The sequence below is a fragment of the Salvelinus alpinus genome, chromosome 8 (assembly GCF_045679555.1).
Source record: "Salvelinus alpinus chromosome 8, SLU_Salpinus.1, whole genome shotgun sequence".
Lineage (NCBI taxonomy): Eukaryota > Metazoa > Chordata > Actinopteri > Salmoniformes > Salmonidae > Salvelinus > Salvelinus alpinus.
Genome location: NC_092093.1, coordinates 85,809,481 through 85,835,937, shown reverse-complemented (window position 1 = coordinate 85,835,937; position 26,457 = coordinate 85,809,481). Strand labels below are relative to the sequence as shown.

The 26,457-nt window shown below is 44.3% G+C and overlaps 1 protein-coding gene across 1 annotated transcript in view; it reads right to left on the bottom strand.

The window, feature by feature from the left end:
* Positions 1-26,457, bottom strand: part of LOC139583811 (progressive ankylosis protein homolog) — a 40,467-nt gene that overhangs the window by 11,976 nt on the left and 2,034 nt on the right. Inside the window, exons 2-6 of the mRNA XM_071415323.1 lie at positions 17,446-17,662; positions 17,054-17,172; positions 15,126-15,209; positions 14,762-14,932; positions 7,023-7,157 (exon numbers count right to left, since the gene is read on the bottom strand). Coding sequence (XP_071271424.1) covers positions 7,023-7,157; positions 14,762-14,932; positions 15,126-15,209; positions 17,054-17,172; positions 17,446-17,662 — 726 coding nt within the window. The remainder of the gene's footprint in view (positions 1-7,022; positions 7,158-14,761; positions 14,933-15,125; positions 15,210-17,053; positions 17,173-17,445; positions 17,663-26,457) is intronic.

The following is a 26,457-nucleotide window of genomic DNA, read 5'->3' as shown; positions in this document are numbered from 1 at the left end:
AACATGGCTATATACAGGAAGTACCAGTACCGAGTCAATTGGCAAAGGTATGAGGTAATTGAGGTAGCTTTCAGAAAGTATTCAGACTCCATGACTTTTTCCAAATGTTGTTAGGTTAGTCATTCTAAAATTGCTTTGTTTTTTCCCCTCAATCTACATACAATACTTTTTTTATTTAACCAGGTAGGCCAGTTGAGAACAATGTAGTTCTCATTTACAACTGCGACCTGGCCAATATATAGCAAAGCAGTGCGACAAAAACAACAGAGTTACATTTACAGAGTTACACATGGGATAACAAACGTACAGTCAATAACGCAATAGAAAAAGTCTATGTACAGTGTGTGCAAATTAAGTAAGATTAGGGAGGTAAAGCAATAAATAGAGGCAAAGTAATTACAATTTAGCATTAACACTGAAGTGATAGATGTACAGATGATGATGCGCAAGTAGAGATACTGGGGTGCAAAAGAGCAAAAAAAGAAATAACAATATGGGGATGAGGTAGCTGGGTGTGCTATTTACAGATGGGCTGTGTACAGGTACAGTGATCTGTGAGCTGCTCTGACAGCTGATGCTTGAAGTTAGAGAGGGAGATAAGTCTCCAGTCTCAGTGATTTTTGCAATTCGTTCCAGTCACTGGAAGAGAACTGGAAGGAAAGGTGGCCAAAGGTGTTGGCTTTGGGGATCACCAGTGAAATATACCTGCTGGAGCGCGTGCTACGGGTGGGTGTTGCTATGGTGACCAGTGAGCTGAGATAAGGTGGGGCTTTACCTAGCAGAGACTTATAGATGACCTGGAGCCAGTGGGTTTGGTGACGGATATGAAGTGAGGGCCAGCCAACGAGAGCATACAGGTCGCAGTGGTAGGTAGTATATGGGGCTTTGGTGACAAAACGGATGGCACTGTGATAGATTATATCCAATTTGCTGAGTAGAGTGTTGGAGGCTATTTTGTCAATTACATTGCCGAAGTCAAGGATCGGTAGGATAGTCAGTTTTACGAGGGTACGAGTGAAGGATGCTTTGTTGTGAAATAGGAAGCCGATTCTAGATTTCATTTTGGATTGGAGATGCTTAATGTGAGTCTGGAAGGAGAGTTCACAGTCTAACCAGACACCTAGGTCTTTGTAGTTGTCCACATATTCTAAATCAGAAACATCCAGAGTAGTGATGTTATTCGGGCGGGCGGGTAGCAATCGGTTGAAGAGCATGCATTTAGTTATAATAGCATTTAAAAGCAGTTGGAGGCCACTGAACGAGTATTGTATGGCATTGAAGCTCGTTTGGAGGTTTGTTAAGTGTCCAAAGAAGGGCCAGATGTATACAGAATGGGGTCGTCTGCGTAGATGTGGATCAGAGAATCACCAGCAGCAAGACCGACATCATTGATATATACAGAGAAAAGAGTCGGCCTGAGAATTTAACCCTGTGGCACCCCCATAGAGACTGCAAGAGGTCCGGACAACAGGCCCTCCGATTTGACACACTGAACTCTGAGAAGTAGTTGGTGAACCAGGTGAGGCAGTAATTTGAGAAACCAAGGCTATTGAGTCTGCCAATAAGAATGCGGTGATTGACAGAGTCGAAAGCCTTGGCCAGGTCGATGAATACGGCTGCACAGTACTGTATTTTATCAATGGCAGTTATGATACAGGTTAGGACCTTGAGCGTTGCTGAGGTGCGTGCACCCATGACCAGCTCGGAAACCAGATTGCATAGTGGAGAAGGTACAGTGGGATTCGAAATAGTCGGGGATCTGTTTGTTAACTTGGCTTTTGAAGATTTTAGAAAGGCAGGGCAGGATGGATATAGGTCTATAACAGTTTGGGTCTTGAGTGTCTCCCCCTTTGAAGAGGGGGATGACCGTGGAAGCTTTCCAATCTTTGGGGATCTCAGACGATACGAAAGAGGTTGAACAAGCTAGTAATAGGAGTTGCAACAATTTCGGCGGATAATTTTAGAGGGTTCAGATTGTCTAGCCCAGGTGATCTGTAGGGATCCAGATTTTGCAGCTCCTACAGAACATCAGCTGTCTGGATTTGGGTGAAGGAGAAGTGTGTTGGCGGGGAGGGGGGGGCTTGGGGAAGTTTTTTCAGGGGGTGCAGAGCTGTTGGACGTGGTAGGGGTAGCCAGGTGGAAAGCATGGCCAGCCGTAGAAAAAAGCTTATTGAAATGATTGCTTATCGCAGATTTATCGGTGGTGACAATGTTTCCTAGCCTCAGTGCAGTGGGCAGCTGGGGGGGGGAAGTGCTCTCATTCTCGAAGGACTACAGTGTCCCAAAACTTTTTGTAATTAGTGCTACAGGATGCAAATTTCTGTTTGAAAAAGCTAGCCTTAGCTTTCCTAACTGACTACCCTATAATAAAACATTTACATAAGTATACAGACACTTTACTCAATTCTTTGTTGAAGCACCTTTTGCAGCAATTACAGCCTCGAGTCTTTTTGGGTATGACGCTACAAGCTTGGCACACCTGTATTTGGGAAGTTTCTCCCATTCTTCTTTTCAGATCCTCTCAAGCTCTGTCAGGTTGAATGAGGAGCGTCGCTGCACAGCTATTTTGGTGCCAGATTTCCTCCAGACGTGACGTTTGGCATTCAGGCCAAAGATTTCCATCCAGGTTTGATCAGACCAGATAATCTTGTTTCTCATGGTCAGAGTCTTTAGGTGCCTTTTGGCAAACTCCAAGCGGGCTGTCATGTGCCTTTTTACTGAGGAGTGGCTTCAGTCTGGCCACTCTACCATAAAGGCCTGGTTGGTGGAGTGCTGCAGAGATGGTTTTCCTTTCGGAAGGTTCTCCCATCTCCACAGAGGAACTCTATCAGTGACCATTGGGTTCTTGGTCACCTCCCTGACGAAGGCCTTTCTCCCCCGATTGCTCAGTTTGGCCGGGCGGCCAGCTCTAGGAAGTCTTGGCTGTTCCACGATGCTCCCTATAGGACACATCATTGCACTCTATGCTTCTCTGTAAACCCGTTGCAAGACCCACTGGTTGATGCTTATTTATAAAACCCTCTTAGGCCTCACTCCCCCCTATCTGATATATCTACTGCAGCTCTCATTCTCCCCATACAACACCCGTTCTGCCAGTCACATTCTGTTAAAGGTTCCATAAAGCACAGACATCCCTGGGTCGCTCCTGTTTTCAGTTCGCTGCAGCCAGCAACGAAAGAGCTGCAACAAACACTCAAACTGGACAGTTTTATCTCAATCTCTTCATTCAAAGACTCAATCATGGACACACTTACTGACAGTTGTGGCTGCTTTGTGTGATGTATTGTTGTTTCTAACTTCTTGCCCTCTGTGCTGTTGTCTGTGCCCAATAATGTTTGTACCATGTTGTGTTGCCACCATGCTGTGTTGTCATGTGTTGCTGCCTTGCTATGTTGTTATCTTAGGCCTCACTTTATGCAGTGTTGTCTCTCTTGTTGTGATGTGTGTTTTGTCCTATATTTAATCCCAGGCCCCCGTCCCCGCAGGAGACCTTTTGGTAGGCCGTCATTGTAAATAACAATTTGTTCTTTAACTGACTTGCCTAGTTAAATAAAGGTTTTTTACATTTTATAAATTTGCAAAACTATTCAAAAAAGCTGCTTTCGCTTTGTTATTACAGGGTAGTGTGTGTAGATTGCTCCGAATTTTTTACATTTTTAAAAACCATTTTAGAATAAGGCTGTAACGTAACAAAATGTGTTAAAAGTCAAGGGGTCTGAATAATGTCCGAAGGCACTGTACATAGAGTGCCTTAAAGTATTCACAGGCAAAATCCTAAAGGAAAACCTGGTTGTCTCTGCTTTCTGGGAGACAACGGTTCCTTTCAGCAGGACAGCCTAAAACAGAAGGCCAAATATACACTGGATTTGATCAACAACCAACTTATTTTAAATAATAATGTGCAAAGCTCTTAAAGACTTACCCAGAAACACTCACAGTTGTAATTGCTGCCAAAAGGTGATTCTAACATGTATTGACTCAGGGGTGTGAATACTAAATTGCAAAAATGTCTAAAAACATATTTTCACTTTGTCATTATGGGGTATTGGGTGAGAAAAAAAATATTCGGGTTTTAACAAAAAATTGTGGAATAAGTCAAGGGTAGGGGTAAAGTAACTAGGCAACATGATATAATAGACCGCTGTAGCAGCAGCTTATGTGAGCAGTAGAGCAGAGTATGTCGTGAGTGTGAAAGTGTGTGTGTGTGGCATCAGTATGCATGTGTGTGTCAGTGTACTGTATGTGTGTGTTGGGGTGTAAGTATGTGTGAGTGTATGGGTAGAGTCAGAGCAAGAGAGTTAATACAAATAAATTAAAGGGTCAATGCATGTAGCCCAGCTAGCCATTCATTACTATTTAGCCATCTTGTTTAGAAGTCTTATTGCTTCGGGGTACAAGCCGTTCAGGTTCCTATTAGTTCCAGATTGGGTGCACTGGTACCACTTGCCATGCGGTAGCAGAGAGAACAGCCTCTCCTTCAAAGTCAGCAAGACAAATGAGCTGATCGTGGACTACAGGAAACGAAGGGCTGAGCATGCCCCCATTCACATCAACAGGCTGGGGTGGAGAGCTTCAAGTTCCTCTGTGTCCACATCACTAAGGATCAATAATGGTCCACACACACCAAAACAATCATGAAGAGGGCACGTGAACACCTCTTCCCCATCAGGAGGCTGAAAAGATTTGGCATGGGCCCTTTGACCCCCAAGAAGTTCTATAGCTCTACCGTTGAGAGCATCTTGACTGGCTGCATCACCGCTTGGTATGGCAACTTGCTTGGCATCCGACCGCAAGGCTCTACAGAGGGTAGTGCGTACGGCCCAGTACATCACTGGGGCCGAGCTCCTTGCCCTCCAGGACCTCTATAGAAGGCAGTGTCAGAGGAAGGCCCTAAAATTAGTCAAAGACCCAAGTCTTATACTGTTCTCTCTGCTACCGCACGGCAAGCGGTACTAATGTACCAAGTCCGGAACCTGAACAGCATCTACCCCCAAGCCATAAGACTGCTAAATAGTTAGTTTAATAGTTAACCAAATAGCTACCCAGACTATCTGCATTCACCCTTTTGACTCATCACATATGCTGCTGCTACTGTTTATTAAGCAATCACTTTATTCCTAGTTATATGTACATACACTACATGACCAAAAGTATGTGGACGCCAGCTTGTCTAACATCTCATTCCAAAATCGTGGGCATTAATATGGAGTCGGTCCCCCCTTTGCTGCTATAACAGCTCCACTCTTCAGGGAAGGCTTTCCACTAGATGTTGAAACATTGCTGCAAGGACCTGCTTTCATTCAGCCACAAGAGCATTAGTGAGGTCGGGCACTGATGTTGGGCAATTAGGCCTGGCTCGCAGTCTGCGTTCCAATTCATCCCAAACGTGTTCAAATGGGGTTGAGGTCAGGGCTCTGTGCAGCCCAGTCAAGTTCTTCTACACTGATCTCTACAAACCATTTCTGTATGGACCTCACTTTGTGCACGGGGCATTGTCCTGCTGAAACAGGAAAGGGCCTTCCCCAAACTGTTGCTACAATGTTGGAAGCATAGAATCATCTAGAATGTCATTGTATGCTGTAGCATTAAGACTTCACATCACTGGAACGAAGGGGGCTAGCCCGAACCATGAATAACAGCCATGGACCATTATTCCTCCTCCACCAAACTTTACAGTTGGCACTATGCATTGGGGCATGTAGAGTTCTCCTGGCATCCGCAAAACCCAGATTTGTGCGTCGGACTGCCAGCAGATGGAGAAGTGTGATTCATCACTCCAGAGAATGTGTTTCCACTGCTCCAGAGTCCAATGGCGGCGAGCTTTACACCACTCCAGCCGACGCTTGGCATAGCACAGTGAACTTACGCTTGTGTGCGGCTGCTCGGCCATGGAAACCCATTTCATGAAGCTCCCGACAAACAGTTCTTGTGCTGACTTTGCTTCCAGAGGCAGTTTGGAAGTCGGTAGTGAGTGTTGCAACTAAGGACAGGCGATTTTTACGTGCTACAGCAATCGGCGGTCCCGTTCTGTGAGCTTGTTTGGCTTACCATTTCGCAGCTGAGCTGTTGTTGCTCCTAGACGTTCCCACTTCACAATAACAGCACTTACAGTTGACCGGGGCAGCTCTAGCGGGGCAGACATTTGACGAACTGACTTGTTCGAAAGGTGGCATCCTATGAAAGTGCCACATTGAAAGTCACTGAGCTCTTCTGTAAGTCCATTCTACTGCCAATATTTGTCTATGGAGATTGCATGGGTGTGTGCTAAATGTTATACACCTGTCAGCAACGGGTGTGGCTGAAATATCCGAATCCACTAATTTGAAGGGGTGTCCACATACACTATATGTACAAAAATAACTACCTTAATTACCTCGTACCCATGCACATCGAGCCGGTACTGGTAGCCCTTGTATATAGCCAAATTATCGTTAACTTTTTTTTATTATTTCAAAATGTTCGCCCTCTCTGCATTGTTGGGAAGGGCCCATAAGTACGCATTTCACGGTTAGTCTACACCTGTTGTTTACAAATCATGCGTCAAATCCAATTTGAACAGTCTATGGCTCGGGTAGCTGGAGTCTGACAATTGTTGGGGCCTTCCTCTGACACCGCCTGGTATGGAAGACCTGGACAAGTGCCTCAGGCTAACTTCTCCTTCATTTTGATTTTGGCACAAATGAAAAAGTGGCATTGACTTGCCCATTTTTCATGCATCGTTTTAATGAAGAGTTCAGTGTTCGACTAGCCATGTGCAACATGCACACGCAGTTACAGGCCTGCTAGAGTTAGCATCAGGCAGACAAGCAATATCCACTGTCGTAGTACAGATAAAGCCTGAGCTGGAATGCGAAGCTAACTGAAGCTGGTTAGCTTTAGAAAACCCTGAGTAGATCTAGCTTGATTTGTAGTATATCTCTCTGGTAAAGGTCATTGCGGTTGGCAGCTTACCAATTACAGTGAGTGGGACTGCGCTAAATGGGACATTATTGGGGAGTGGACTGAGTAGGCTTCAAACTCACCTCAGTAGCTGCGCTGCTGCCATGGAGGTCCCGGGACACAAAGAGGTTGACGATGGGCCTGCTGATCCGCTGGGTAGCCAGGATGAGGGCCAGAGGCCACCAGAAACTCAACATCTTCCCGATGGTGACATCTCCCTGCAAAGAAGCAAAATGATAGGGGAAAACAAGGATATGTTCAATCTGGGTGCCTTAGAGTTGTAGCTGTAGCTCCTTGCCATACGTGAGAGCAGTAGTATTGATTACGAGATAAAATAGGGGCCATTGACCTAATTGTCCTGGTTAATCCTGGGACATGGGCTACTATCTAGGTAGTCGGCAACTGCATTAAAGCCACTTTTAGAAGACCAAGATTAACAAGAGAACCGCCATAGGACAACGGCAACCGATGTTTGATTTTGTAAATGTATTTTTTTTTTTTTTTTTTTTAATAAGCCACCCAAAAAAACAACATCCTGCTCCTTACCTGACTTTTCCTACATATATAGTACCAGTCAAAAGTTTGGACACACCTAGTGAGGGAAAAAAGTATTTGATCCCCTGCTGATTTTGTACGTTTGCCCACTGACAAAGAAATGATCAGTCTATAATTTTAATGGTAGGTTTATTTGAACAGTAGAGACAGAATAACAAAAAAATCCAGAAAAACACGTCAAATTTTTAAAATAGATTTGCATTTTAAATGAGGAAAATAAGTATTTGACCCCTCCGCAGAACATGACTTAGTACTTGGTGGCAAAACCCTTGTTGGCAATCACAGAGGTCAGACGTTTCTTGTAGTTGGCCACCAGGTTTGCACACATCTCAGGAGGGATTTTGTCCCACTCCTCTTTGCAGATCTTCTCCAATTCATTAAGGTTTCGAGGCTGACGTTTGGCAACTCGAACCTTCAGCTCCCTCAGATTTTCTATGGGATTAAGGTCTGGAGACTGGCTAGGCCACTCCAGGACCTTAATGTGCTTCTTCTTGAGCCACTCCTTTGTTGCCTTGGCCGTGTGTTTTGGGTCATTGTCATGCTGGAATACCCATCCACGACCCATTTTCAATGCCCTGGCTGAGGGAAGGAGGTTCTCACCCAAGATTTGACGGTACATGGCCCCGTCCATCGTCCCTTTGATGCGGTGAAGTTGTCCTGTCCCCTTAGCAGAAAAACACCCCCAAAGCATAATGTTTCCACCTCCATGTTTGACGGTGGGGATGGTGTTCTTGGGGTCATAGGCAGCATTCCTCCTACAAACACAGCGAGTTGAGTTGATGCCAAAGAGCTCCATTTTGGTCTCATCTGACCACAACACTTTCACCCAGTTGTCCTCTGAATCATTCAGATGTTCATTGGCAAACTTCAGACGGACATGTACAGTGGGGAGAACAAGTATTTGATACACTGCCGATTTTGCAGGTTTTCCTACTTACAAAGCATGTAGAGGTCTGTAATTTTTATCATAGGTACACTTCAACTGTGAGAGACGGAATCTAAAACAAAAATCCAGAAAATCACATTGTATGATTTTTAAGTAATTAATTTGCATTTTATTGCATGACATAAGTATTTGATCACCTACCAACCAGTAACAATTCCGGCTCTCACAGACCTGTTAGTTTTTCTTTAAGAAGCCCTCCTGTTCTCCACTCATTACCTGTATTAACTGCACCTGTTTGAACTCGTTACCTGTATAAAAGACACCTGTCCACACGCTCAATCAAACAGACTCCAACCTCTCCACAATGGCCAAGACCAGAGAGCTGTGTAAGGACATCAGGGATAAAATTGTAGACCTGCACAAGGCTGGGATGGGCTACAGGACAATAGGCAAGCAGCTTGGTGAGAAGGCAACAACTGTTGGCGCAATTATTAGAAAATGGAAGAAGTTCAGATGACGGTCAATCACCCTCGGTCTGGGGCTCCATGCAAGATATCACCTCGTGGGGCATCAATGATCATGAGGAAGGTGAGGGATCAGCCCAGAACTACACGGCAGGACCTGGTCAATGACCTGAAGAGAGCTGGGACCACAGTCTCAAAGAAAACCATTAGTAACACACTACGCCGTCATGGATTAAAATCCTGCAGCACACGCAAGGTCCCCCTGCTCAAGCCAGCGCATGTCCAGGCCCGTCTGAAGTTTGCCAATGACCATCTGGATGATCCAGAGGAGGAATGGGAGAAGGTCATGTGGTCTGATGAGACAAAAATATAACTTTTTGGTCTAAACTCCACTCGCTGTGTTTGGAGGAAGAAGAAGGATGAGTACAACCCCAAGAACCCATCCCAACCGTGAAGCATGGAGGTGGAAACATCATTCTTTGGGGCTGCTTTTCTGCAAAGGGGACAGGACGACTGCACCGTATTGAGGGGAGGATGGATGGGGCCATGTATCGCGAGATCTTGGCCAACAACCTCCTTCCCTCAGTAAGAGCATTGAAGATGGGTCGTGGCTGGGTCTTCCAGCATGACAACGACCCGAAACACACAGCCAGGGCAACTAAGGAGTGGCTCCGTAAGAAGCATCTCAAGTTCCTGGAGTGGTCTAGCCAGTCTCCAGACCTGAATCCAATAGAAAATCTTTGGAGGGAGCTGAAATTCCGTATTGCCCAGCGACAGCCCCGAAACCTGAAGGATCTGGAGAAGGTCTGTATGGAGGAGTGGGCCAAAATCCCTGCTGCAGTGTGTGCAAACCTGGTCAAGAACTACAGGAAACGTATGATCTCTGTAATTGCAAACAAAGGTTTCTGTACCAAATATTAAGTTCTGCTTTTCTGATGTATCAAATACTTATGTCATGCAATAAAATGCAAATTAATTACTTAAAAATCATACAATGTGATTTTCTGGATTTTTGTTTTAGATTCCGTCTCTCACAGTTGAAGTGTACCTATGATAAAAATTACAGACCTCTACATGCTTTGTAAGTAGGAAAACCTGCAAAATCGGCAGTGTATCAAATACTTGTTCTCCCCACTGTATATATGCTTTCTTGAGCAGGGGGACCTTGCGGGCGCTGCAGGATTTCAGTCCTTCGCGGCGTAGTGTTTTACCAATTGTTTTCTTGGTGACTACGGTCCCAGCTGCCTTGAGATCATTGACAAGATCCTCCTGTGTAGTTCTGGGCTGATTCCTCACCGTTCTCATGATCATTGCAACTCCACGAGGTGAGATCTTGCATGGAGCCCCAGGCCGAGGGAGATTGACAGTTCTTTTGCGTTTCTTCCATTTGCTTGGCGATGGTCTTGTAGCCCATTCCAGCCTTGTGTAGGTCTAAAATCTTGTCCCTGACATCCTTGGAGAGCTCTTTGGTCTTGGCCATGGTGGAGAGTTTGGAATCTGATTGATTGATTGATTGCTTCTGTGGACAGGTGTCTTTTATACAGGTAACAAACTGAGATTAGGAGCACTCCTTTTAAGAGTGTACTCCTAATCTCAGCTCGTTAACAGTATAAAAGACACCTGGGAGCCAGAAATCTTTCTGATTGAGAGGGGGTCAAATACTTATTTCCCCTCATTAAAATGCAAATCAAATTATAACATTTTTGACATGCGTTTTTCTGGATTTTTTTGTTGTTATTCTGTCTCTCACTGTTCAAATTATAGACGGATAATTTCTTTGTCAGTGGGCAAACGTACAAAATCAGCAGAGGATCAAATACTTTTTTCCCCTCACTGTACTCATTCAAGTGTTTCTTTATTTTCTACAATATAGAATAATAGTGAATACATCAAAACTATGAAATAACACATGGAATCATGTAGTAACCCAAAAGGTCTGACGGGTGACAATATTATCAATTATAAACTGGGTGGTTAGAGCCCTGAATACTGATTGGCTGACAGCTGTGGTATACCAGACCGTATACCACGGGTATGACAAAACATTTATTTTTATTGCTCTAATTACGTTGATAACCAGTTTATAATAGCAATAAGGCACCTTGGGGGTTTTCGTTATAGGGCTATGTTCAGGTACACCGCGATGCCTAAGAACAGCCCTTAGGAGTGGTATACTGGCCATATACCACACCCCCTCGTGCCTTATTGCTTAAATTATACAACAGGTGGGTTTAATCCTGGATATTGATTGGTTAAAACCGCATTCAGACTGTGTCTATTCCACAAGTTACAACCGGCTAAATCTATCACGTTGAAATGCTTATTTACCGTTTCATCTGACTGCGCAATCCAGTCTCAGCTCAGCCAGGCAATTTATATTCTAGATATACACTTTAAAAAGCAACTAGACATTATGTCCCATTTCTTTAAGACTAGCATTTAGGTTTTCAACAGCAGAGATTTGTAATGACCTTGCCGTCTGTCTCTCCTACATTTGCAACATTGTTTCAATATTGAAATTCGATCTCCAGCTGTCCTATGCTAATGAACGTGTCGGGAGTCGGGACGAGACAGACAGACTGGCAGCTTTTGTCAGCTAGTTGTAATCACGAATCAGCATAATTTGTATGGATATATACAAATAAATGTCAATAGAAAAACACAAAATGTTTTCAGCTTCAGTTTGAAGTGATAGTGTTAGCAGTGTAGATGGCTAGCTCTTCTGAACAGTGGCCTGGCGCGAGAACAAATGTTCTACGCCAGGCAAAAATCACACATCATTAGCTCATTGTTATGGATGCATCTCCCCCCCAAAAAACACAGAAAACAGCTTAAACAAATGCAAATGCAGCTACTTTGCTGTTATTCTTGTTGCACTATTTGACATGATTGTGTAAGCCAAAATTGCCTAGCTTAGCAAGCAAGGGATAAAAACGTTGCCAACCACCATGGCAACGGAACATTTAGAACAAATGACTGACTCCCGTCCATATTATTAAAAGTAATAAAGCCCTTGAAGCTGGTGTTTAGATTCCAAGAACACAGGATGAGATGTTACTATCCTTTGTGCAAGCACTTCCAAGAGTTCATGAACAGTGAGACTGGTGAAATTTGGGGAGCGCATCGTCAGTAGTGTACCTTTGGTTCCTAGGGTGTTTCGGCCTTTCACACTATACACCCTCCCCACAGGCGGCCAGCGACAGGGTGATCAATCCTACGCTTGCGTCCCATTCCCAATTAGTCATAGGAGTTGCCTTGTTGTTGATAGCCAACATCCCATGGGACTATGCATGGCAGGGGCGTCTTCCTCCCTGAGTCAAGCATTGTTGACCGCATACCTCCTGGCCCTCTCACTTCGGGGCCCAGCTGGGGTCTTTCCTCTTCATCCAGAGCCATTGACTGCTGCCTTCTGCCGCCTCTGATACAGCTTTGATTGCCGAACGCTGGCTCTGGCCCTTAATTCCCAGGTCTCTAAGCAGTCTGGTTGTAGATGTTGCCACAAAACCTCTGCAGCCCACCTCCACTGGTCGGACTTCTGTGTTCCAGCCATGATGCCGTGCTTCGGCAGCTAGATCAGCATAGCGCAGATGTTTTCGCTCATAAGCCTCATCTACTGAGTCCTCCCAGGGTACTGTGAGCTCAATGATGAAGACCTTCTTGAGCGAATGGGACCAGAGCACCATGTCAGGTCTTAGGGTGGTGGTTGCGATCTCCGGAGGAAACAAGTTGCCGGCCAATGTCAGCTAGCATTTTCCAGTCGCGGGCCAAGCGCAGCTGGTCTCGCTCTAATGGTGTAGAGCCATTAGAGCGAGAGGATATGTAGAGGATATTGACACGAAAAACATCCGTGCCAATATATCCTCCAACACTAGCTTCTCGGGTATTATCACTTAATTGTCCAAATGTACATGAAGAGATAGGTGCAGCTCGTCATTGACAAAAGCAGGGAAAGGGTCACCACTTTTTCAAATCCACCTCCAGAGTCACATGTAGGTAAGACATGTTGATTTCTATATAGTATCAGAAAACAGCAGATTCTGCAGTTTCTAAGACACTGACCTTTGTCAAATAACTAGAAATTCATGAGGTGAGCTCTATTTCAAAATATCACTTTTTCCAAGAATAACCACGCTGTATATGCATTCAGCACATGAGCACTCGTGGGATCATTGCTCAGGCTACTAAGTAAAGTACTAACGTAATACAACTTAAAATATGCTATTCTGTTCTTTTGAAATACATTTTCTTATTTCCATAATGTTCAAGACCTGCCAAAACTAAATTGCTGTGGTGGTATTAATGGTTTCCACATATAACCTACAGTAACTAATGAAATGCTATTATGTTATTTGAAATAGGTTTTTTTCCGTATACTAATGTTACCTAAGACCTTCATAAACACACCCAGATGATTATTCTTCTGATAGCATATGGAATTTAATTTTTTGACTGTTAGAATATTGATGCAGTCTTTCCCCTAAACCACAGAAGGTCGAGAGGCTGCAGGTTCTCTCCCCCCTTGTATTTGGATGAATTAAGGTCACTAGTTAGTAAGGAACCCACACCTGGTTTGTTTATGGCTTAATTGAAAGGACAATCCTGACACTAGGTCCTCCATGGAATGTGTTTGACACCCCTGGCCTAAATCATTGCCGCCACTCAATTTTTATCCAACTTATTTTAAACGTTTTCAGTAAAAAAACAGATAAAGTATGTAGAAAAGATAATGGAGCTGTATATAAAACAAAAACTAGACAGTGAGGGAGAATCTGAAATTAAAAACATTTCACGGCATGGGGCCCCAATTGATTATGGTATAATGTTTGTGTCCTCCTCCCAGAGTGCTAAGAACCTTGGCGTGATCCTGGACAACACCCTGTCGTTCTCAACTAACATCAAGGCGGTGACCCGTTCCTGTAGGTTCATGCTCTACAACATTCGCAGAGTACGACCCTGCCTCACGCAGGAAGCGGCGCAGGTCCTAATCCAGGCACTTGTCATCTCCCGTCTGGATTACTGCAACTCGCTGTTGGCTGGGCTCCCTGCCTGTGCCATTAAACCCCTACAACTCATCCAGAACGCCGCAGCCCGTCTGGTGTTCAACTTTCCCAAGTTCTCTCACGTCACCCCGCTCCTCCGCTCTCTCCACTGGCTTCCAGTTGAAGCTCGCATCCGCTACAAGACCATGGTGCTTGCCTACGGAGCTGTGAGGGGAACGGCACCTCCGTACCTTCAGGCTCTGATCAGGCCCTACACCCAAACAAGGGCACTGCGTTCATCCACCTCTGGCCTGCTCGCCTCCCTACCTCTGAGGAAGTACAGTTCCCGCTCAGCCCAGTCAAAACTGTTCGCTGCTCTGGCACCCCAATGGTGGAACAAACTCCCTCACGACGCCAGGTCAGCGGAGTCAATCACCACCTTCCGGAGACACTTGAAACCCCACCTCTTTAAGGAATACCTAGGATAGGATAAAGTAATCCTTCTAACCCCCCCCCCCCCTTAAAAGAGTTAGATGCACTATTGTAAAGTGGTTGTTCCACTGGATATCATAAGGTGAATGCACCAATTTGTAAGTCGCTCTGGATAAGAGCGTCTGCTAAATGACTTAAATGTAAATGTAAATTATAGGCTCTAAAAGATTATAGGCTATTATTAAAAAATATACAGGTGCAGTATTTCTTCTACAAACATTCTATTTTGTTTTAGTCGTTAAGTTTACACTGAAAGCATTTCTTTCCCATTCCCTCAAATGTATTTTCATGCAATGCACCACAAACGTCTCGGCTGCGACCCAGTTTGGGAACCACTGCTGCAGCGGATACTTATCGCCTGAAAGGCCCAGCGGTTCTAGTGTGAAATAAACAACACGTTGAACTCTTAAAAAGGTCTCAGCTGGGTGAAGAAGGAAACAGCGTACCCCCACGTCAACTCCACTGGAGTCTGGGATGTTGTCGTGAATGTTGTAGTAGTAGCCCAGGCCCAAGATGACGAAGCGCATCAGGGCTCCCATGTACAGGGCGAGGATGGGGATGAGAAGGGGCTCCACACACGGCAGGTTACTACGCAGCAGGACGGACACAAACACAATCTGCCACAGAGAGGGGGGGGGGGGGCACAGTCAGAAACACTCCCTTAGGTTGTGAGTGTGATGTGGTCCTATCAGAGCAGGGCATACTGCCAAGTCCACTTTTGAGGGTAATTGCATTTTTGTTTTGGCTACAAGGACCCATCTTCACTGTACTGGGAATTAGTGAACAACAAGGAAGCAATCTGTTGAGTACCTGGGTGATGACATCAGAGATGGAGGCAGAGCCTACAATGACACTGTATTTGTGCTTGAGGAGGATTCCAGCATGTATCCAACACTAAAAAAAAAAGACAATAGTTGCTTCTCCACCCAATAATTTTTGCACACCAAGTTATTTTCTGTAAAAAATAAAAGCAACCCAAAAGCTCACATTGAAATGTGTCAATATGCGGTAGTTGAAATACAGGGACAAGAGTGCGTACGTTTTAAGATCAGCATGATGTCAATGCGATTATACATACATTTGTGTTTTTAAGCTTCTTTCTGCCATGATTAGCCATGCTTTGGTTCATGAAAGAGCCGGTCTGCTTCCTAAATGATACCCTATTCCCTACATAATGCACTACTTTTAAACATGGCCCATAGGGATCTGGTTCAAAGTAGTGCACTACAGTGCATTTGGAAAGTATTCAGACCCCTTCACTTTTTCCACATTTTCAACCTTATTCTAAAATGGATTAAATTGTATTTTCCCCACTCAATCTACACACAATACCCCCATAATGACAAAGCAAAAATAGCAAATCTCACATTTACTTAAGTATTCAGACCCTTTACTCAGTACTTTGTAGAAGGACCTTTGGCAGAGATTACAGCCTCGAGTCTTCTTGGTAATGAAACTACAAGCTTGGCACACCTGTATTTGGGGAGTTCCTCCCATTCTTCTCTGCAGATCCTCTCAAGCTCTGTCAGGTTGGATGGGGAACGTCGCTGCACAGCTACTTTCAGGTCCCACCAGAGACGTTCGATTGGGTACAAGTCCGGGCTCTGGCTGGGCCACTCAAGGACATTGAGACTTGTCCCGAAGCCACTCCTGCATTGTCTGGGCTGTGTGCTTAGCGTTGTTGTCCTGTCGGATGGTGAACCTTCACCCTAGTCTGAGGCCCTGAGCAGGTTTTCATCAAGGATCTCTGTACTTTTCTCCGTTCATCTGTCCCTTGATCCTGACTAGTCTCCCAGTCCCTGCCACTAAAAATCATCCCCACAGCATGATGCTGCCACCACCATGCCTCACCGTAGGGATGGTGCCAGGTTTCCTCCAGGTGTGACACTTGGCATTCAGGACAAAGAGTTCAATCCTGGTTTCATCAGACCAGAGAATCTTGTTTCTCATGGTCTGAGAGTCCTTTAGGTGCCTTTTGGAAAACGCCAAGTGGGCTGTCATGTGCTTTTTACTGAGGCGTGGCTTCCGTCTGGCCACACTACCATAAAGGCCTGATTGGTGGAGTGCTGCAGAGATGGTTGTCCTTCTGGAAGGTTCTCCCATCTCCACAGAGGAACTCTAGAGCTATGTCCGAGTGACCATCGGGTCACCTCCCTGACCAAGGCCCTTCTCCCTGATTGCTCAGTTTGGCCAGGCGGCCAGCTCTAGGAAGAGTTTGTGGTTCCAAACTTCTTCCATTTAAGAATGATGAGGCCACTGTTCTTGGGGACCTTCAATGCTGCAGACATTTTTCGGTACCCTTCTCCAGATCTGTGCCTCAACACAATCCTGTCTCGGAGCTCTACAGACAATTCCTTTGACCTCATGGCTTAGTTTTTGCTTTGGCATCCACTGTCAACTGTGCGACCGTATATAGACAGGTGTGTGCCTTTCCAAATCATGTCCAATCAATGGAAACAGGATGCACCAGAGCTCAATTTCGAGTCTCATAGCAAAGGGTCTGAATACTTCTGTAAATAATGTATTACATGTTTTTTTTGTTGTCATTATGGGATATTGTGTGTAGATTGATGAGGAAAAATATTTATTTAATCAATTTTAGAATATGGCTGTAACGTAACAAAATGTGGAAAAAGGGAAAGGGGTCTGAATACTTAACTAATACACTGTATATAGTGAATAGGGTGCCATTTGGGACGCAGCCTTGAATCAAGCCGTATACTCTACTCAGTACTCACCATGGCGTCCAGCAGTGGGAAAGTTGCCAGGTAGAGGAAAGCCCTCCTGGTCTTGTTGCCCACGGAGTCATCCACATGATGCAGCTTATTGATAATGTAGTAGCCTAGGTCTGTCTGGGCTAGAGAGGGGAGAGAAGAAGAATACTATAAGGACTGAGGAGATGACACCACTAACTCGTTTTGAAACTTTTGAGATGATAAAACGCTCGTGGGTTGGCCTCTTAATTAAAAAAAAAAAAGAAGAAAACTGAAAAAGCTGAACTTAAAGCAGTTTACAACTGATATATCACTGGATTTAAAATAATCACTTGGAATAAATAAGAATAAATACTAGTAGTTAGTTACTATTAAATGTCATGGTTTGGGACAAAACAACCATGTTTAATCCTCACCTATGAGAACATGAATGATGAATGCCATAGTGCCTGCTACCGCCATGCACAGCACAGCCTTGCCCCGGTCCCTCTTGCTGTTGACAAACACCAGGCCCACGTTCTTGAAGTCACTCATGGGCCCAGTAAAGAACTTCATTAGCGAATAGGCCAGCCCGTAGCTGGCGAGCATCTCAACCGCATCCTCTTTAAAGCCCGCTAAACCCCGGTTTAGAGCCTGCCAAGGACCACAAGGTCAAGGGAATGGATGGGAAAGAGTGAGAACACATTAGCCCCAAGGTTCAGCATCATACAACCATCAATCATACCAGTACGCACTAGCCTGAGGGGTATACTACAAATCAGGATTGAGGAGTTAGCGAGGTAACTTCGGTCAATTGAGTTACACTCAGTATAAACTGTCAATGCATCTATTAATAGATTTTTTAAATTTTATTTAACTAGGCAAGTCAGTTAAGAACAAATTCGTATTAACAATGACGGCCTAACCCGGCCAAACCCGGACGACGCTGGGCCAATTGTGAGCCTCCCTATGTGACTCCCAACCACGGCCGGATGTGATGCCGCCTGGATATTTTCCCACATATTAATGCCTCTGTTAACGCCAAGACAGTGGCATTTCTCCATTTCTATTTGAGATTTAAGATTATAATATTGTTGTGACTATGTTAGTGCTTATTGACCTATTAATGAACTGCTGTGACTGTAAATGGTTAGCTACCTGATATATCCTAGCTCCCTAGTTAACCATTGGTAATCTGAGCATCGTATATCATTTCTGAAGAATGTGTCCTTTCAGAATGAGTGGTGCTGAGGCTACTGGTGTCGCCATTGTCTGTCGTGGCATGGGCTGAGGAAAGGAGAAGAGTTGAGGGATCGGAGAAGGACATTCAACAGTGACAATGAAGAGGTAGCGAGCTGGGTGAGAGATTCAGATTAAGAGCCAAAGGCTTGAGGCTAGAGACTAACCACAAATGACTGGCCAGGCCATCACACACACCTTCAGTACACTCCTCTCCCGGCCCTCTTCCCCTGGCAGCCACGTACTCACTCACATAACTAACATTTAGGGAAGATCTAGGGCTGTATTCACAAAGTGTCTCAGAGTAGCATTGCTGATCTAGGATTACTGATCAGGTCCACCTTGTCCATGTAAATCAGAAGATGCAGCTGCTATTTCAGCACTGTAATGGCGACAAAGCAGTGGAAAACGACTTTAGGTGCACTAGAGTGCTTTAGACAAATTCACTCTGAGGTGGTTTAAAGGAAACTTCATTCAAATGTTGACTTTTCTTTTGGGAAACCTCATGAAACAAGCGAGTGGAAATTTTAAATGGAAGTTAAGGAACTCCCTCGTGTGCTTCTGTTATAGGGAAAAAGTCCACAATGAAACTGACATTAAATGTAAAGAATGAAACATTTGCATCTGTTGGGAATCAAGTAGGCTGTTAATTTCAATGCCATCGCAGGCTACTGTAGCCTACCATTTGATACAATAAATATGTCGAAATGGAGATATCACTGGAGTCAATGCAAATCATGTGTCACCTGTGTTGCCTACCTGGCTGGAGCTAGCAAACAGATTTAATAAATACCCTATAACTTCAGTTTGTTATAGCCATGTGGTATTATGTAATTATTAAATGGCCATGTTTAGTTAATTAAATTCAAAGTTCTCAATTCTGATCATGGTCACAGCTCTATCATAAATGTATCATTCTCCAAATTTAATGTCAGTTTCATTGTGGACTTTTCCCTGAAATTAGATGTTGGGATATAAGAATACCTGCATCTTGCTCAGCAAACCATGGCAAAGTTGAATTGCAATTATAAACCCAGATTTTAGTCAGTAGCCTATGCCTATTGAAATAACAAGTCAATCTAGCAAATGAGCCATTTATAACTTTTGTAGTCTTAACATCGGCCACATAATAAAAGGCACAATTGCCAGAAAATAGCCGAACATTCGGTTTTTTGAAGTTCGTCCAAGTGTTTCTTGCACAAAGATTGAGATCCTCTGTCCGAGTTATCACTCAAACTCTCCTGTTGGATTGGTCAGTTATGCACATGCGCAAATGGGATTTATTTACAATTAGAAACTGGGTGGTTCGAGCCCTTAATGCTGATTGGTTTGATATTCCACAGATGTCAGCCAAATACAGCGGGTATGGCAAAACATGTATTTTTACTGCTCCAATTACATTGTTAACCAGTTTATAAAAGCAATAAGGCACCTCGGGGGTTTGTGGTATATGGCCAATATACCACGGCTAAGGGCTATGTCCAGGCACTCCGCTTTGGGTCTAGTATAAGAACAGCCCTTAGCCGTGGTATATCGGCCATATACCACACACACTCAAGCCTTACTGTTTAATTATAAACTGGGTGATTTGTAACCTGAATGCTGGTTGGTTGAATCCCATGGTATTTTAGACAGTGTACCACAGGTCTCACCAAAACATTTTTTTACTGTCCTACCCTGAACAAAAATATAAAACTAAACATGTAAAGTGTTGGTCCCATGCTTCATGAGCTGAAATAAAAGATCACTGAAATGTTTCATATGCACAAAAAGCTTATTCCTCTGAAAATTTCTGCACAAATTGTTAACATCCCTGTTAGTGAGCATTTCTCCTTGGCCAAGATAAACCATATACATTTACATTTACATTTAAGTCATTTAGCAGACGCTCTTATCCAGAGCGACTTACAAATTGGAAAGATCATACATATTCATCCTGGTCCCCCCGTGGGGAATGAACCCACAACCCTGGCGTTGCAAGCGCCATGCTCTACCAACTGAGCCACACGGGATATACCTGACAGGTGTGGCATATCAAGAAGCTGATTAAGCATGATCATTATACAAGTGCACCTTGTCCTGGGGACAATAAAAGGACTCTAAAATGACAAGTGTGCAAAGCTGTCATCAAGGCAAAAGGTGGCTACTTTGAAGATTCTCAAATAGAAAATATATTTTGATTTATTTAACAGTTTTTTGGTTACTACATGATTCCATGTGTGTTATTTTATTTCATAGTTTTGGTGTCTTCACTATTATTCTACAATGTAGAAAATAGTTAAAATAAAGAAAAACCCTGGAATGAGTAGGTGTCCAAACCTTTGACTGGCACACACACATACCTTTTTCAGGACCCTGTCTTTCAAAGATAATTTGTAAAACTCCTAATAACTTCACAGATCTTCATTGTAAAGGGTTTAAACACTGTTTCCCATACTTGTTCAATGAACCATAAACAATTAATGAACATGCACCTGTGGAATGGTCGTTAAGACACTAACAGCTTACAGACGGTAGGCAATTAAGTTCACAGTTATGAAAACTTAGGACACTAAAGAGGCCTTTCTACTGACTGAAAAACACAACAACAAAAAAGATGTCCACGGTCCCTGCTCATCTGCGTGAACGTGCCTTAGGCATGCTGCAAGGAGGCATGAGGACTGCAGATGTGGCCAGGGCAATAAATTGCAATGTCTGTACTGTGAGACACCTAAGACAGTGCTACAGGGAGACAGGATGGACAGCTGATCGTCCTCGCAGTGGCAGACCACGTGTTACAACACCTGCACAGGATCGGTACATCCAAACATCACACCTGCGGGACAGGTACAGGATGGCAAAAACTGCCCGAGTTACACCAGGAACGCACAATCCCTCCATCAGTGCTCAGACTGTCCGCAATAGGCTGAGAGAGGCTGGACTGAGGGCTTGTAGGCCTGTTGTAAGGCAGGTCCTCACCAGACATCACCGGCAACAACGTCGCTTATGGGCACAAACCCACAGTCGCTGGACCAGACAGGACTGGCAAAAAGTGCTCTTCACTGACGAGTCGTGGTTTTGTCTCACCAGGGGTGATGGTCGGATTCGCGTCTATCATCGAAGGAATGAGTGTTACACCGAGGCATGTATTCTGGAGCAGGATCGATTAGGTGGTGGAGGATCCGTCATGGTCTGGGGCGGTGTGTCACAGCATCATCGGACTGAGCTTGTTGTCATTGCAGGCAATCTCAACCCTGTGCATTATTAGGGAAGACATCCTCCTCCCTCATGTGGTACTCTTCCTGCAGGCTCATCCTGACATGACCCTCCAGCATGACAATGCCACCAGCCATACTGCTCGTTCTGTGTGTGATTTCCGCTGCCATGGCCAGCGAAGAGCCCGGAACTCAATCCCATTGAGCACGTCTGGGACATGTTGGATCGGAGGGTGAGGGCTAGAGCCATTCCCCACAGAAATGTCCAGGAACTTGCAGGTGCCTTGGTGGAAGAATGGGGTAACATCTCACAGCAAGAACTGGCAAATCTGGTGCAGTCCATGAGGAGATGCACTGCAGTAGTTAATGCAGCTGGTGGCCACACCAGATACTGACTGTTACTTTTGACCCCCGTTTGTTCAGGGACACATCATTACACTTCTGTTAGCCACGTATGTGGAACTTGTTCAGTTTATGCCTCAGTTGTTGAATCTTATTTTCATACAAATATTTACACATGCTAAGTTTGCTGAAAATAAACGCTGATGACAGTGAGAGGACGTTTTTTTTCTTCTGAGATATCTACATATAGCTAAATTAACCTTTATCAGTTAAATTTTTCTGAAATATTGTAACAAAATCTGCATTGGAGACCATATACATGTTCCTATACATAATGGATGCATGTGGAAATATGTAAAAACCCATAGAAATAGAAAGAATAGAACAGGCGTCCCCATTAAAGATAATGATGGCATAATGGGTGGACTGGCAGAAATTGCAAATGTACCCATAGTAGCAAAGCAGGATGTGTACCTATCAATCTATTCTGTGATTAGTTTAATAAACTTAATTGACAATACAAAAAATACATTCCATGAGCAACTTAAGTTAGCATCATTTAAATTAACATTCTACATTACCAGGCAGTATTCGCGAGCGTACCCATGAGTTCACCAGTCAGGTTCCAAACTCCAAGCCCATTCAACTCATTCTAGTTCTATGCTAAAAACACTTTATACCCTGTCGTGATCCTGAACAACTGAATTAGTCATTCAGGCGAATTAGACATTATTTCCATTTAGCTTTGCCTCCAGAGAGGATCCGCAGCTGCCTCTTTCCATAGAAGGGGGCTGGGTACGATTTATAGCTCCTCACACAGCCCTTACGTATGCATAATCCTAACCTCTTCCGAGACGCACGCTTGGACTCCTACTGCCCACTAGGACTAGGCAAGAATACCAGCTATCAATACATCTACTAATAATTAAAATCAGTCACCACTCATTCAACAAAAAGCTACTCTTCTTTCCATGTTATAGTGGACATCTGCTGCTCACGGTTCTAGATCCATGCTACAATTCAAGGGCTTTTTAGTTTACATTCACTGCTCTAGATATCACAATGGAGCTTGAAGTCCTAAAACACAGAAATGAGTTACCTCTGGTTTGTTAAGCTATCCCTATTTATGAAAAGGAATGAGGAAAGAATAGGGTTTTGGGATAAACGCCCCCAAAAAAGGTCAGAGGTTAACAGACGCTTAAGATATTACACGTATTGTTCTATGAGATAATATCAGTCAGTTAACATGACCTTTATGAATTATGAAGCCATTATACATTATGCATATACAGTGCATTCGTAAAGTGCTCAGACCCCTTAACCTTTTCCACATTTTCTTACGTTACAGCCTAATTCTAAAATGGATTAAATAAAATGTCATCAATCCATACACAGTACCCCATAATGACAAAGCGAAAACAGGTTTAGATTTTTTTTGCCAATTTATAAAAAATAAAAACAAATACCGTATTTACATAAGTATTCAGACCCTTTGATATGAGACTCGAAATTGAGCTCCGGTGCATCCTGTTTCCATTGATCAAGTTGTAGAAACATGTCAAGGATGATAGGAGTCCACCTGTGGTAAATTCAATTGATTGGACATGATTTGGTAAGGAACACACCTGTCTATATAATGTCCCACAGTTGACAGTGCATGTCAGAGAAAAAAAAACAAGCAATGAGGTCGAAGGAATTTTCCGTAGAGCTCCGAAACAGGATTGTGTCGAGGCACAGATCTGGGGAAGGGTACCAAAAAATGTCTGCAGCATTGAAGGTCTCCAAGAACAGTGGCCTCCATCATTCTTAAATGGAACCACCTAGAGCTGGCTGCCCGGCCAAACTGAGCAATCGGGGGAGAAGGGCCTTCGTCAGGGAGGTGACCAAGAACCCAATGGTCACTGACAGAGCTCCTATGTGGAGATAAGAGAACCTTCCAGAAGGACAAGCATCTCTGCAGCACTCCACCAATCAGGCCTTTATGGTAGAGTGGCCAGATGGAAGCCACTCCTCAGTAAAAGGCACATGAGTCCGCTTAGAGTTTGCCAAAAGGCACCTGAAGGTCTCTCAGACCATGAGAAACAAGATTGAACTCTTTGGCCTGAATGCCAAGTGTCACGTCCTGAGGAAACCTAGCACCATCCTTATGGTGAAGTATGGTGGTGGCAGCATCATGCTGTGGGGATGTTTTTCAATGGCAGGGACTCAGGATCGAGGGAAAAATGAACAGAGCAAAGTACAGAGAGATCCTTGATGAAAACATGCTCCAGAGCGCTCTGGACCTGAGACAGGGGTGAAGGTTCACCTTCCAACAGGACAATGACCCTAAGCACACCGCCAAGACAACGCAGGAATGGCTTCGGGTCAAGTCTCTGAATGTCCTTGAGTGGCCCAGCGAGAGCCCGGAATAGAACCCGATCGAACATCTCTGGAGAGACCTGTGCAGCAACGCTCACCATCCAACCTGACAGAGGTTGAGAGAATCTGCTAAGGGGAGAAACCCCCCAAATACAGGTGTGCCAAGATTGTAGCGTCACACCCAAGAAGACTCGAGGCTGTAATCGCTGCCAAAAGGTACTTCAACAAAGAACGGAGTAAAGGGTCTGAATACTTATGTAAATGTGATAATGTATTAAAAATAAACTTGCAAAAAAACAAAAAAACTTTAACAAAATGTATTAAGTCAAGAAGGGGAGACACAAATACAATATGACACCCATCTAACCTGGAGGAGGAAATTGTTGTCCAAAATCAAACTTTCACTGGCTGAACAATGATAGAGTGTGAATATGCACACTCTCAGCCAATTCTCTCCACTGGTGCCAAGATAGGCTATACTGTTCGCTAAATTTAGTTGAGTATTATGATAACTAATAGACATATTAGTATTTTCATTGTCTTCTCTTTACAGCAATAACTACTTGCTTTCCAAACTGTTTTCCAGCAATTATGTTTTGAAATATTGCAATATGCCTGGTAGTGATGGGGGATCAATAGGTACATATGGGGACATTATTTTTGACTATCGTATCATTTTGAAAATAAAAAATACAAAAATTGCTAGTTTGCTGTACCGGCACCAAAACTCCATAGCTTTTTCTCCATTTTCTGTTTAAATAATGAGTCAATTAGATTTCGACCTCTTTCTCATGGCTCGTCCCTCTGCAGCAGACATGGTGAGCAATATGTTCGGCAAATCGAATCGCAATAAAATCACAATATCGATTCTCAATATAATACTGAATAGCAATACATATCGCAACAGAGCCTAAGTATCGTGATAACATCGTATTGTGAGGTCACTGGCAATTCACAGCAGTAATACCTGGCTGTGCCTCTACTTTTCAATGACAGTCGCAACTCAACAATCATATAGGCTATTTGGTATAACCTGGTATTTGCCACCAGGGCTCTACAGTGGGACCATTTTATTAACATACGCGCCTAAATATTTTGCTGTGCGACCTGGAATTTGAACTTAGGAACACCAGTGCACCTAGAACATTTAAGATTCTAGCTTTATTTCTTCATACACCACATGGCCAAAGTCATGGGCTTTACTATGGAGTTAGTCCCCCGTTCCTGCTATAACAGCTCCACTCTTCAGGGGAGGCTTTCCACTGGATGTTGGAACATTGCTGCGGGGACTTGCTTCCATTTAGCCACATAAGCATTTGTGAGGTCGGGCACTGATGTTGGACAATTAGGCCTGGCTCACGGTCGGCGTTCCAATTCATCTCAAAGGTGTTCAATGGGGTTGAGGTCAGGGCTCTGTGCAGGCCAGTCAGGGCTCTGTGCAGGCCAGTCAGGGCTCTGTGCAGGCCAGTCAGGGCTCTGTGCAGGCCAGTCAGGGCTCTGTGCAGGCCAGTCAGGGCTCTGTGCAAGCCAGTCAGGGCTCTGTGCAAGCCAGTCAGGGCTCTGTGCAAGCCAGTCAGGGCTCTGTGCAAGCCAGTCAGGGCTCTGTGCAAGCCAGTCAGGGCTCTGTGCAGGCCAGTCAGGGCTCTGTGCAGGCCAGTCAGGGCTCTGTGCAGGCCAGTCAGGGCTCTGTGCAGGCCAGTCAGGGCTCTGTGCAGGCCAGTCAGGGCTCTGTGCAGGCCAGTCAGGGCTCTGTGCAGGCCAGTCAGGGCTCTGTGCAGGCCAGTCAGGGCTCTGTGCAGGCCAGTCAGGGCTCTGTGCAGGCCAGTCAGGGCTCTGTGCAGGCCAGTCAGGGCTCTGTGCAAGCCAGTCAGGGCTCTGTGCAAGCCAGTCAGGGCTCTGTGCAAGCCAGTCAGGGCTCTGTGCAAGCCAGTCAAGTTCTTCCACAACTATCTCCACAAACTGAGGAGTATTTGTCTGTAATAAAGCCCTTTTGTGGAGAAAAACTCATTCTGATTGATGTGAAATCCCTAGATTAGGGCCTAATGAATTTGTTTCAATTGACTGATTTCCTTATATGAACTGTAACTCAGTAAAATCGTTGAAATTGTTGCATGTTGCGTTTATAATTTTATGTATAGTTTTCATTGGGAAGGCAGATAAAGCGTTTTTATCAAAAGCAATCCCTTTTGCATGAGAAAACACAGAATCATAGTAATTGCTACACATGCTTAATTACGTCACTTTTGTTTTGAGCCGACTTCACAGGGCACCTCACGCCCGGGAGGCAGCCAGGTTCCAAATAGAAAGCATTCAACT